Consider the following 14735-nt stretch of genomic DNA (forward strand, 5'->3'; position numbering starts at 1 on the left):
CACACACACACACACACACGGTACTTCTATACTTGTGGGGACAAGAATTAACATAATGTATTCCCTTTCCCTACTTCTAATCTATGGGAATTAAAACTGACTACCTAACTCCTATCCTAACATTAAAGGGTCAGTTCTCCCAAATTACAAAAAGACACATTATCGCAATTACCTAAGTGGTGTCTGGCCATGCATATAATTTGTGTTTATGTTTTGAGAGTTTGAGATAGCTGCCTTTGAAACGTCTGCCACCACCCCAATACAATGGGGACAAATGAAATGTAATATGTGGTCCCCTGAGCGTGAAAAATGTTCAACTCACCTCAGTTATTTCTCTTTCCAGAAACAAAACTGGTTACTCTGAATAATCTACAATCCCTGCTTTAAACTGTTTTTACTGGAGCTACCTTCTACCTAAGATGGGGTTTTTATGTAATTTGTGTCAAGTGACCCTTTAAAATAAACCTAATTATAACATTAACCCTAAAACCCATGTCTTAACTCTCAAAGAGCCCTTTGAAGAAATTAAGACCAGCCAAAATTCCCTCACTTTCCAAAAATGTGCTTACTCTCGGAGTGTAAAACTTAAATTGGTCCATGCAACGACCGACGAACAAGAATATATGTATGTGCACACCAACACACACACACTCTCATAAACCCTCACACATACACACATATATACACACCCACCATCATCCTATAGCAATAAGGTTAGTCTTCCCTTTGATGTCAGGATTGAGTGACTATAATGAGGGGTAGAGTGAGAGCTTTAGCAGCTTATTGTCTACTTATAACACACATCAGAGACTATGAGGTCCATCGTTGTTAGCCACATTCTCTGATATGCCCTAATTATGTCACTTCGCTTGCATACATGGGTGTGTGCTAATTGGGATAAATGTCCAGCTTTGTAGTTTCTTTGCTGCAGCGGTCATGTGTCAATCATCAGCACCCACTCCAGGTTTGCAGTGTTGTGTCAACAAATACCTTCTTAGTGGATAAGGCAATTTGGGCCTTTCAAAACATGTCAGTTGCAGTTGATGCTCTGTCAGTGCTGTCAAATAGGAGCTTACACACTAGTTCTGAATAGACCTCCCAACACAGAGTTCACTGTGTGGCTTCTGTTTTTTCAATACAGCAGATTTCATTTTATATTTAGAAAGGGCGGGGGTTGGGGGGGCAACTTCGCTCTTAAGTTGAAGGTTGCATAGAGCGGTTAGCACAAGTTTTTACAAAAATAATTGTTAGTTGTAGGCCTAATGACACATAACTGAGTGGTCAGCACTGATCTTGATTTCTATGCACAACTTTTTCCTGTGTGTAACATTCAGGAGGATCTATTGGCAGAAATGGAATACAATATTCGTAGATATGTTTTTATTAGTGTGCAATCATCTGTAAATAAGAATACTTATGTTTTTGTTACCTTAGAATAAGCTTTGTATATTCCATGTTAAACCCCTATTTTTCTACAGTAGCTTAGAATGGACAAACCAAACACTGGCCTGCCATAGTTTCTGCAATCTGCAATTACACTGCTAGAATCCACTAAATCCTGCAAACAGGTCCTTTAAGTTTGACAACATAAACACTGTTCCCTTATGGGAAATTCATGTGTTTTTTTTCTTTAAGGGTTAACCCTGGTGTATTCAGTGCCTGCAAAATCATTACATTCTAGTTGTCTTGTCCACAGGTTTATACGTATTTCCCTGTAATTTAGCATGTGCTCTTTTCTTATAAACCATGTATTTGCAATGGGTAACCCGCTAAATGGTCTGTAGAGGTTAAACTATAAATATCGTCAAAGCTACCACATCCAAGGAATGTCTGCATTTTCTTTAGACGTCACACAAAATTCCTTACTCTGACTACTTGCTGTGCATTTGCGTCAGTCATTTCTTAATTGATGCTTAATTGTATGCATTAGCTGTGCAGTTCTTTGTCACATACAGCTTGCTTTTGAAGTTAAATCAGACAAATTAGAGGTTCAAATATGAAATCATTTTCTGCATCAATTTGAAATGGTGATTACCGTCTAATGAATATGCTGAATATATGCCTACAATTTCGTGTATATATATATTTATATATATTTCTTTGAGTGTGTTCCTCATTTTTATTAAGATTCAAGTATTTTCCAGCTGTGTTCTGTAAAAAAACATCATGCTAAGATGCATGCTAAGACGTTCCTACTATTTCTGTTTATTTTGTGTGAAGAGTAGTGCAGTAAGACTTATTATTATTCTTTGGTTCTGTGGGAAATTCTTAGACACAGTACCTCCACAATAGTCAAACATATTGTGAAAGAAGGACCCAGAATGCCTTAATGTAGATTTTAACACTGCGTTGAGATGCCCACCCGAACCTTTACATGACGTGTGCCTGTGAAAAAGGTGCATGTAGCCAGAACAGAGACTCCTTTGTTTGCATGTCTGGGGTCTTCCACAGCGTACGCACTGAGGTAGCAGTTTGACACAGCCAGAAGATTGCATTACACATAACATCTCTGAGCTTTTAAAAAGAGAAAACCGCTAATCAGAAACAGCTTTGAAGGGGCCGTTTACTGTATGCTTGGACACAATCTGTCCATTCAAACAAGATGTTTTCAAGGCTTCCAATACTGTATGGTTTCTGTACAAGATATGCATACGAGCTGCACATATGGAGCTCGCAGACGTTTTGATGATATTGATGTTTTCCATTTGGATCATCTGTTGAGGTTTCAGCCTATATGCAAAAGTGTGGGCGTGTTATTTTGTTGATCAGCAGCATTGTTTATATCTGCCCACACACAAAGCTACTAAGGGGATAGTTTGTTGAATTGAAGATTATTAAACATCTCAATTATCCTGATTGACTGAGAATGTTCTTGTGAGCCATACAGAGTTTTGAATCACTCACATAGTCTTGTTCCAGAAGCTTGAACCGCTACCCACATCTCAGATTTTCTGGTCTGGTGTGTGCTCACTGACTGCTGATTCCTCGGTTATAAAAAGAGCTGAGCCAATCAGAGCTTTCTACATGGGATTAAGAATGGGCACATCATCTTTTTGTGTTGCTGTAATTGGACTTATTAGAAATAGCAACTTTCCTATCAGCATATTTCTTCCAAAAAAATGTTTTTAAAAAAGTACTCTAGCAACTGCAGCGTCTGTGTCAACTGAAAATGACTTGGAAACCCTCTTCCCAAACAGAAAACAGCTCACTTGAACATGATTTAAGACTGAATGATAAGGAGAAAATGGCAAATCAGTGTGATTATCAGGCTATCGTGCACATGCATGCCAAATAATGCTGAGTGCACTGTATATTTTTTGCAGCACTACAATAGCTGCATGAGAATGATCACAGCCAAACCAAAATGGCTGCTGCCAACCACACCCACACATATTCTAATTTTGTATAAAGGACAATTAGTGTTCTTCATTTGGATTCCTATCAGGCCTGATCTGTTTGAGGGATTGTGCAGACTTGTACCTCCGTGTATATTTCTGTGTGTTTTGGCTTCCTTCTCTTCACCCTATAATCAGTCTCTGCATCATGTGGATGCATGTCCACGTGTATATATATATATGTGCATACGATAGATTAGGGAAAATTAGAGACCAAAAAAAAAAAAAAATAGCTGGTTAGGGAGGAAGCTTGAAAGAGAAAACAAGCCAGTGGCAGGAAGAGGGAGAGTAATTTTATGCGTCTCTTCCTCTCTTGTGTCATACTTGTTGCATTGTGTTTCTGTGCAGGAGAGGAAGCTCAGGGGCCACTGGTCTTGGGAGAAGCAGCAAGTTTCAGCCTGTTTGTGCCTCTGTGTTTTCTGTATCCAGGTGTCTTGCTGAGCCATGTGTCTCTATCGATTTGGCCGGCTGCAAGAGAACAGTGGCTGATGGTCGAGATTAGAATAGAATCCTCACTTGTTGGATGCAGGCTCTCTCTCCCTCTCTCTCATTCTCCTCGTCTTTCTGTGTCTGTCTGTTTATTTTTGTGTTTTTCTTAACTCTGACACTCCCTCACATTCTCTCATTCTCTGTATTTCTCCTTCTTTCTCTGGTTTTTCACCCACGTTCACCCACCCAACTCCTTTCTCCTGGAACTGTATGGCTCTCACATACATCAACTGAACTTCATACACACAACTCATTCCTTCCCACTCTCCGTTCACTTCAACCTCAATGGAGCTTTGTTGCCATTATGGTTTGATCAAAAAAGATGCTGCCATAGCAATAGCATATATATATATACATAAAGTAGTTATACACAGCTCATGAAATTTAATAACTACACTGTAAAATTAAAATTATACAAAAAAGAAATAGAAGTCGACTCCTTGCGATGTTCAATTTGTTCATTAGTTTAGTTTTTCTAATGCAAAACTCACTAAGTCAACAGAGTCAACTTAACTGAACTTAAACTTAGTTTTGCTAAAAACTTGTAAGTTATATAGGTTTTCAGTAAATCAGTGCTTATCAATGAATATATGATTTGTGTTTGAGGTATACAGGAAGTGGTTGAAGTGGACATGTTCATTTTGATCAGAGAGAAGACAGCGTGACTTATTTATAAAACAGACGTATGACAACAATTTAAGTTGACCTGACTTGAGAAAAACAAACTTATAAATTATAAATACACTTAAAAACGGTAAAAAAGTTCCAAAGTTCACTAAATAACACATTATAGCTTATTTGTTCAAGCTTAGCTAACCAGTAGCTTCATATTTACAGAAATCAATGTGGTATTGATCTTTGAATAAGCATATTTAAAATTAGGAAAAGAAATAAGGATCATTCTGTTACAGTCAGTTAACATATGATGATGTTTTGTCACTCAACCTTTAATAGAAATCCAGATGTTTTTTTGTCTGTATTAGCTCTCTCTCTCTCTCTCTCTCTTTCTCTCTCTCTCTCTTTCTCTCTTTCTCTCTCTCCCTCCCTCTCTCCCTCTCTCTCTCTCTCTCTCTCTCTCTCTCTCTGAGGCAGAGACACCTCAGTACACCCTGGCACCGCACACCCAATGTGGGCGATGCTGATGTGAAAAGGCACCGTTACTTAACAGTGACTCACAGTGTACCATTATACCCCCACCACCACAACTGCAACACTCTCCTCACTTCACAACACTCCCCCTCCCCACCAAACACCCCTACTTCAGTGAGAGTGTTTCTCTTTCTATCCTCTATCCTTGCATCCTTTTCCTGCAAGAAAAGTTAGGGGGACATTTGAGACAAAGGATGAAAAATGAAAATTGAGGGTCTGAACACGCCAACACACATCTCACTCCCTCTTTGAGGCCATACAGAGCCGCTGGCAAGGTCGCGAGAATGTAGTAGAGATACATATTGTACGGTATTTAAATTTCAAGAGAGCGTGCAATTCCAGTAGCATGAATTCAGGCTGAAAACATTTTTCAGCTCTAAACCAGCACTCGGGCATCAATATCTGAAAACAATGCTGGAGGAACATCAGAGGAACATCAGCACAACATCCACGCCCATGCTGGGGGGGATTGTAAGTTACAGTTGTAACCGGGGATCGGTAGTTCTTTATGTAGGTCAGTCCATGTCAGCCAATAAGTCCAATTACCATCAGCCTCTGAAAGAGAACAAGCTATGACCTCTGCTCTGATTTCATGGAGCCGGAATGGATGGAGATTCTTAGTCCGTGGCAGAGTAAGGATTTTATTAAAATTGTATAAAATATGTATTGAGAATAGATAGATATAAGTGAGACTAGAGTAAACAGCAGGATGAAAAAATATTAGAGGGAAATGTCAAAGACAGGGATCCATGATGATGTGAGTCAATTCAGCGCTTCCCTTGTTCGAAGAATATGAAACGATTCATTTTACATGACGTTTGTTGATGCTTTAAAGAACATCAAAACGACCCACTGTCCCACTCTTTTCTGCATACTCCCTCGGTCCCTCCTCAAACACATAGCCTGCAGAAAAGCAACACCCCCCCATCCACCACCAAAAAAAAAAAAACCAGCAACTTATCAGCAGCAAGAGTGCACTCAATGATTCATATACTCTTTTAAGAGAACTTGAAACCTTGGCTCTATTTCGGTCCCGGCCTCTCTGAATATGCTGCACGATGGAGCAGAGGGATTTAGTGGGACTAAGTAGTTTGATATTTCTATTGGTTTTCTGCGTGTATTTTCACTCTCTCTTTTCCTCTCTCTCAGTGATCTTTCTCATCATATGGAGACCAAGGTCATGGCTGATTGAAATATAATAGAAGTGTAGACATCTGGCCTAATACTGTGGGAAGTTAAATCTATTTTAATGGCCCCTGCCGCAGTGGATTCTCTCTGATGCACTCTTGCGCTTCACTGACAGTAAATCACAATGTTCTCTTATTACCCTGACTGGAATGAGGGCATAGAGAAAGAACAATGAGGGATCCACATCATTTGTTTTCACCCCTCCCTTGCTTTTTCCTCTCCTCTCCGCTCCTCCTCTCCTCCCCTCTCCACTCCGTTTGCGACTCATAAAGCAAGGGGCTTAAAGAGAGTGACATCATGAAAATAAAAATAAAGGGGATTATGGGCGAGCTATTGTGCCATATGTGATTACTGGGGCTTCCATGTTCCCTTGGGGGGATGAGTGACTACGAGACAACATATTTTATTTATTTATACGATTCTCTCTAATGAATAAGAATAGAAAATGTGGCTGAGACCACAGTATTGCCCCTGTTGTAAAAAAAAAAAAAAATAGCCTTTGGTCCAAACATTAAAGAATTTTCTATTTCTTTCTGTTCCGGTACAAAGATCAGAGAAATTTTTTCACCCTTCATCTTTGATCTATAACTGTGAGGTTTTTAAAAAAATAATTGAACTGACATAAATGTGCGGCACATGGCCCTTTTTCACACCTTTTCAAAACACTTCCTTTGCAGCTGTGTTTTTAGAGTTCAGGTACAATCCAGCACAGGTCCACCTGCATCTGCAATGGAGAGCCAGGTCCTTTTTACCCACCTAAATGAGATCCATTTTGATGTGACATTTGAGAGAATTACCAGTGCATGGGGGAGCAGGGAAGAGGTTAGCTCACTTCTTTGCCATTGGTTGAAGCATACCACAGCCCACCTTTGGTGACGGACGGTACGAATGACCCTGAGCTACTATCGGTCATGGTAAAACGCCCCCCCCTCCACCCCTCCTTGCACACTTCACTTATCCCAGTTCTGTCTTGCTGTCAGTCAGCCCGGTGGGTCTGCTATTCCATTCTCCTGCTATTGTACTGCTCTGTCTGCTTCTCTTGATACATCACCCAAATGGAGTTCCTTGTCGTTTCAAAGTCAGGTCAGATAGCCTTTGTGGACCCTGCAGACCATCGCTGTAATGGTCACTTGTGCCGCACACCTCAGCAGTGTTCAACACCCGCTGATGATGAGTTTGATTTCTGCCCTTTCTCTGCTCTGTAAGGTTGATCTTTGAAGGTGAATTTTGAAATTCCCCATAAGATGTTTTAAAGATTTACCGTTGCCATCCGTCTATCTGGAATACACAGAGTGGACGTGAAGACCTTTATGTATGCATGGCCAGCTGTTGTTTGTCGGCAAAACCATGCTGCTCTGTCATTTTTTTTCACAAAGTAGCATATGGTTGGATGACTTTCCATAGGACACTGTATACTCATTCAAAGTTATGTGGTTTTATGAGGCAAAGGAGTTGTTTTTTCTGATTAGTTATTTTTTAAAACCTTATCAGTGTTCCATATTACAGGAAACACTCTGAGTCTGTCAGTCACTGAAACTGTAATAATAAAGTCCATCAAAGACAGACAGCTCTTGTCTTTGGACAATTTGCCCCCCATCAGCCATGACAGGCTCTCTGGTGTACTGTGCAACATTCTCCTCCCTTTGACGAACACATCATTGTTCCCAGATGAGCTGTCTCCCACTAAACACCTCATAGGCCACGAATGACTCCAATCACCAAGCTAATGACTTCATCTCATCTTCCCAGCCATTTGTGTCAGGAAAACTTTTAGCTGAGCTGATTAATTTGTTTCCACTTAAGATAACTTAATTACTTAAGATAACTTGACAAGGTGGAGCTGTGTTTGGTTGCAGAGACTTTTCAACTTGCAAGCTTACACATCAAGGTCAAGTTACTGTAGCTTTGCCTGGCTAACAATTGCTGCAGTGTGTGTCCCACTCTGTTAAATTAAAGCATGTATATGCTGTGTCCACAAAATAAGCGGAAGACAGTTTCAAACCAGGAAATGGTTTAAATGCAAGGAAGAGACTACATATTGGGTTACCTTTGTGTGGTAGTGACTGACTTTCTGTAGCTAAACAATGCATTTTACATACCCTCTTTAGCTAAATAAAGATACATTTCAATAAAAAAGATTCTATATAAAGGATCAACTTTTCTTAATCTTAGGCTGTAAAGCAGTGTTTTACTGCCCTCTCTGGTTGAAACTTTCAACTCTCTTGGGTATGGAGTGTCTTCTGTTGCACCTATAGCCACAGCCAGTAGTGATGTTAGTGTGTACTGACACATCCTGGGGTACACTTCTACAAGGTGAAAGGTGAAAAGTGAAAACCACTGGGCCACTCAGCAAGGGCAACAGCTGTTCTTTAAAAGCAAGATTAACAAATGTACGTCAGTCATTTTAGATCAGAAAATAAGTAAAACAATTAGAATAATCTGACAAAGCATTGGTGCCAACTTTAAATACTTGACGGTTTTTGATAATGACCAAACAATACAAACACAACTTAGTACTGGTTAGTACTCAAAAGGTATTGAGGTTCAATATTAATCCCCAAAGTGAAAATGTGCAGTGAAATTGTTGGTCATGCTGATGAAGATCAACTTTTTTATTGTTATTGTTATTACCTCCAATCATGGTTTTCCTTTCATAGGTCAATATGAAATATTTTAATAATTATTACTTGCTACTATTACAGTACTAGCTATAAAAGCTTTGGAGTATGTTGTATCTAAAACTGAATTAATTAATGTATGTTGTTTTGTTTAAGTTGTCTTGTGTGGAACATCAGAAATAATTTTTCTAAGACTGGATCTTAGATTTTTTTAAAAATCAACAATGTTCCCATTTCCTGAATCGTCCCCTTGTTTTCTTTTTAAAGAACCAGGATCTGCTTTATGTATGATGATAGTCAGTATGCCTCAGAGCAATATCTCACATCTATAAACTGTGTTAAAGCAATATGGTGTTTTGATGTCAAATCACAACTGGTGTACAAAAGAATCTCGGTGCTATCATGTTTAAGTTACAGAGAAGAAATAAGGAAAGAATCTTCAAAGACCCAAGTCACGTCCTTGTCTATAGGAAAATGACAGATTTGCTTAAATTTCACCTCTGGGGGGGTGAAGGTTAGCGAGAGAAGGCTGAATCAACATTTGGCGTTTCTTTCTGACCCTTCTCTCTTTTATCCACTCTCCTCCATGTCCTGAAAGACAGTATATTTATGAATTATGTATCTATGTTTGAAAATATTAAACTTGTGATGTCCTTGTCCTGTGTCTTATCTCCAAGGGCATCATAAGAAGCTGTAAAGAAAGAAAAAAAATCACAGACGCGATGGAAGGCGCGGTCGTAAAATAGCCTCTGACAGCATTTAAATCTTGGTACATACCTCAATGTGTTAAATTACCCATTTTTGCCAAACAAGCCTCTCCATCTCTTTCATTTCCTCTTTACGGTGATTAGAAAGGGTTGAACCCCACAGCAGAGCTTCCTATAGAGTTCCTACCCTGTACATATAGGCAACTATTACTACTGTATAGGGGCGTATGTCTGTGTGTAGAGTGAACAACTGCATGAGTCTTTTGTTCAAATGCATAAAAACAACTTATGTTAATGTGTTCCTGACAAGGGCCCGTAGTATTTATGTATATTACAGCATTGGTGTCTTCTATCTATGACCATGAGGGTCCCTCAATCATAACCAAGTAGTTTTTTGCCTAAACCGGATTAATTATTTTTGTAATGAATCAGAAAATGCTCATATGTTTTGTTTTGAAAGGCAATGGCAATTTTCTTATTCAGACTAAAGGACTTGTGGAATTTATCTGTATTTCACGAGTATTGTGCATTTCAAATGTTTTTCATTAATTTTCATTGTTGATTAATTTGCTGATTATTTCTTTAAAGTCTAATAAGAGTCTAAGGTGACGTCTTCAAATATCTTGTTTTGATCATAACCACAAAGATATTTAGTTTATTATCATCAATGAACAGCAAATTGGGGGCTCTTTTTTATGGCTGACAGCTACAGTACTTAATTTCATTCATTTTTTAACAAATCGATCAGTCAGCTAACATTTCAGCTCTAATCCTGCAACCCCCAGGTTGGGGAAACTCAACTGCAGTAAAAGAAAAGTGGTGTGGCCATTCGTGCTCGGCTTCTCTGGTTTTCCCTTTTATGTGTAGACGTATTCTTTTAGCATTTACATAACTGATGTCTTTCAGTTGTCAGGGGATCGCAACCAAAAGGACACACGCTGTGAGTCAACCAACTGAACCTTTCACTTTCCCGTTACAGTTAAATGTATGAATACTCAGAAGGACGGCATACTCCATATAGCCTGAAATGGATGCACAAGCCAGTGAGATTTGTTTTTATTTTTCATTGAATTAAACCTAGCGCATATGCTTGTTAACAATAATAACAATTGACAACAATAATAAATGTTAGACAACGAAGAAACAGACATTTGTAAAACCTTTATCGTGGGAAAAGGAATTGTCAGTGATAATATTTCTGAGCAAGCACCAAACGAGGACAGTGAGTGTTATGGGAAGAGAAAATAGCACATCACCCCCTGATAGTAAACATACTCTCTTTTATTATTATTATTTTCTCCCTAATGATAGTGCACATTATGAGACTTTTATCCTATCTTCAAGCACCAGTTCTGTTAGTGGGGACATTGTAGCTGTTCCTCGTCATTTCTTGCCATTTGTTTGCTAAAAGTATTTGTTTGCAAGATGAATTGCTGCACTGGCAGGCGAGATGACAGCCTACACGAAGATGATATTGAATTGATTTCTGAAATGTTGCAGAACGGACTAGTTGATGTGTACCACGAGACATGAATAATAAAAATTCTATTAAAAAGCTCTTGAATGGCTGACACTGGAATATTATTTGTGATGATTAATTTTCTTCAGTCATTATAAAGGGGAGTTGGCATCAGATTGCCTCTGACAAAATTGCTTTTCATTCCCTGGTGAATACCCTCAGTATGCTTTTTGAGAGCACAAAACCATATTTCTCAGCGCAATATTATGTCAAGATAGGCCCTGGAAAAGACAACCACAGGCTCTGCTCATGTATCACCTTATTAGTACCATAAAGTCTGTGCACTTTTACCTGGTGGGGGTCATATTGGACATATGGACACATTATAATAAGGAATACAAGGTTTGTTTAGTCCAGTTTTTCTAAAAAGAAAATATGATTGACATTATAATTATGAGATTATAAAATAGACTCTAAGTGAGTGTCAGTGGTGTTTTTCCAGTTAATGAATTTGATTAACTGTATTTTAAAGGCTGCAGGCTGACAGTGTGTCACGTTAAAGCTGTCAAGATTTCTGAAGCAAATGACTCTGTACAGCAGCTGTTGTTGTCTAACTCTAATTAATTTGCTGTGTACATTTGTGTTGAATGAATTCTTTACACTTTTGAAAGCGCAACAATTTGCATTTCTAATTATTTTTATTTTTAGCAAAACATGCATTTCAGTGTCTGCTGCAAACACAAATCTGAACAACAAAAATCAACAGGTGCACTTGAAGGCCAATTATGAAGCTTTTTAATTACTCTGGATCAACCTTGTTAGCTGTTTCTCTCCTAGAGTGTTATTGAACTTGCCATTAAAATGTTGTATAGCACGACGGTTTTCTGATGGGTGTTTTTTCTTAGAGATTCAAGTGCTAAAACCTTATTTTATTCACGCTGTTCCCACTGTTTTGAGATGCAGGTACGATGTGTTTATGCTGCCGTGTTGTGTTCGTGTGAATTTTCCCCGTGTCCTTCCCCCGATGTTCCAAAGACATGAAAATTACTCTAGGTGGGTTATAGACTGCCCATATCTGTGAAAGCGTCTATCTGTGATATGTCCTGGTATTTTCTTTCTTTTTTAATATACAGTGGGAGCAAATTATCCCCTTGCAACACCTGAAAAATTAGCAAATGATGAAAGTTTGCTGTGGTTGAAGTTTTCCTTGATTCATCCTCATCTACAAAAATGGATTCCTTTCTTTTTTTTGCCTTTCCAGAGCTACTCCAGTCAGGGCAGAGGCAGCAGTGGCGGAGGAGGAGCAGGGGATGAAGACTATGAGATCCCCCCCATCACACCCCCTAACCACGCTGACCCCTCTCTGCTGCACCTCATGGAGCATGAGTCAGGTTACCCCTTCCACTCCCTGCCTCACAATGGCCTGCTCAACACCTACTCCTACCCCGAGCTGCCCGCCCTCATGATGTCCAACATGCTGGGTCAGGACACCCACCTCCTCTCGGGGCCTATGCACTCTGTGAGTACGCTTTTTTTTTGTCTGTCCCTTTTTTAGCTGTGGCCCTTTGTGATCGTGCAAGTCAAGCGCTGTGGTAGGTTATTAGTCTTTGTGGTCAGAGGGCTGGAAGTCAGCGCAGAGAACATTTTCTCTGAAGGTTTCACATGTTCGTGTCATGGAGAGTTCAGTCTTTTCAAAATGTTTTCAACAATTATTGATCTTATAATACTCTGTTGAAACTTGCTATGAATTCATATAAACAGCAAAATGACTAATTCTGCTGTGTGCTGCTCTCAATAGTCTCATTCATATGATGATCACAATGATTTTTATTATAGCTTCTATTAGAGTGATAATTAGCCCGATTTAGAGGCCAAGGTAGCTGAGACAGTGAAGAGCAAGGCCGGGGTCTATACATGCAACATTTATAAATACAGAAAGCTGCTGCCTCCTTAACACCAGACCTTTGCAGCAGAGCTCCTTTAATATCTATTCAGCTGCACAACTCAAAGATTTCATTGCCTCAAAGTGAGCTGAGCTAAGAAAGGGAGCAAGAAACTCGGCGCTGCAAATTTTCATTCGTTATGATCGGCAAAGCAAAAAAGGAATGAGGAGGGATCGAGGGGGGAGTTTGAACAGAAAAATCTTGACGAGGAGGAGGGGGGTTATCCCTTGTCAGCTACTTTTTATTTTCAAAAGGATGCTGAGGACCATCTCCCCCCCCCCCACACACACACACACACACTCCAGTAAAGGGACTTTTTCTTGTGTTAAACATGTTTCAGACTGAACATGTAAACACCCCTGGCGAACACATTCAAATTCTTTAATCATAGGATCGAACCAGATGAATTATAGATGGCCTGTGCGGTGAATAATTCAACGTTATATACTTTCATCTGACATAAATATTACTTTTTTCTCTCTGCCCTCCATCATGAATATTTATGCTTTAATGTGAGCATCCGTGGCATTTATCCTCCGTTAATCAGGTCTTATGTGATTTTCAGAATCAAACTGCATAAGTTGCAGGCTCTATTTTTTTCTATGGGTGGTAGCTAAGGCCTCCATTAAAGCCAGCCTTCAGGATTAGGTCACAGTCCATTGGCTACTGTGCTGAATATGCTTGGTGCAGGAGAAAGATGATCTTGAACATTTACAGTCTACAATCTACTTTTTGGTGTCAATGGCTAGATACCTATAAAATAATTTGGATGGGTTAATTTTAGTAGAAGACAACATGTAAACTGTATCTCTGGATGCATGTATGCAGCATTTATGTATAAAGTTTATACTTATGTGATGTCCATGTAAGGGTATATGTAACAAAGCAGCCTCTTTTGGCCAATAGCACTCTAGAAGGAAACAGAGAGGGAGTGCCTGCTTCTTACATAGCTTTTGTTTCACCTTTGCAATTATTTATTCTCAAATAGCCCTTCAGGGTAATGTTCCATTTTCTTATTTCACACCCCCTTTTCTCATAAATGAACCGTCATTGCAATAAATCACCGCACAAACAGAGACTTGCACACACTGTGAAAGGTCCAGAGATTTATGTAACACATTCATGTTTCCCACTTCCACATTTTAGTACTACTCTAGCAGAGCCTGGCTAATAATAGCCGCTATTAATATTTCTTGTTGCCTAGCAACCCCAGCAAGTAATAGCTTACTCTGGAAAAATAGATGACCGATAAGGAAGAAGGAGGGGGGGGGGTTGGTGGGGTTGGAGTGGGGGGATTCAATTCATTTATTATCTCCTGGGACAAGAGGAGCTTATTTCTGAGGCTGCGGAATAGGAAAGTAGGCTGTATATTGAGAAATATTTTAAAGCAATTGAAGGTGACGTTATTTTCATTTTGGTTCCATTAGGAATGTTTCATTTGATGCTTCCCCAACAAAGTCAATTAACCTTAATTTCATACTGATAAAGGTATAATAAGGAAGATTGAATTTATGTCTGCTGAATGCTTAAAGAATAATAAGGGTGGATGGAAGTAGGCTGTCAGTGTAACCGGGGTCGGAAATGAGGAGACAAGCCTTTACCTTTGTTGTGTTGTATTAACAAAAGCCTTACAGACAAAAATTGGAGGAGATAGGTGGAAAACCAAAGCGCTAATCGTTCAACAGTCTTCTTTCACCGTGGCTGAAGAAGCAAATAAAAAGTCAACAGTGTTACCTTAAGGATACACTTCTCTTCAATAAAAGCTATCCTTCAGTGCACATATAAAC

The 14735-nt window shown here is 39.3% G+C and overlaps 1 protein-coding gene across 3 annotated transcripts in view; it reads left to right on the top strand.

Moving 5' to 3' along the window:
- Window positions 1-14735, top strand: part of LOC127377321 (thymocyte selection-associated high mobility group box protein TOX) — a 77683-nt gene that overhangs the window by 40993 nt on the left and 21955 nt on the right. For all 3 annotated transcript variants that reach the window (XM_051425083.1, XM_051425084.1, XM_051425085.1), the window contains one exon: window positions 12267-12524. In XM_051425083.1, coding sequence (XP_051281043.1) covers window positions 12267-12524 — 258 coding nt within the window. The remainder of the gene's footprint in view (window positions 1-12266; window positions 12525-14735) is intronic.

The sequence above is a fragment of the Dicentrarchus labrax genome, unplaced genomic scaffold (genome assembly GCF_905237075.1).
Source record: "Dicentrarchus labrax unplaced genomic scaffold, dlabrax2021, whole genome shotgun sequence".
Lineage (NCBI taxonomy): Eukaryota > Metazoa > Chordata > Actinopteri > Moronidae > Dicentrarchus > Dicentrarchus labrax.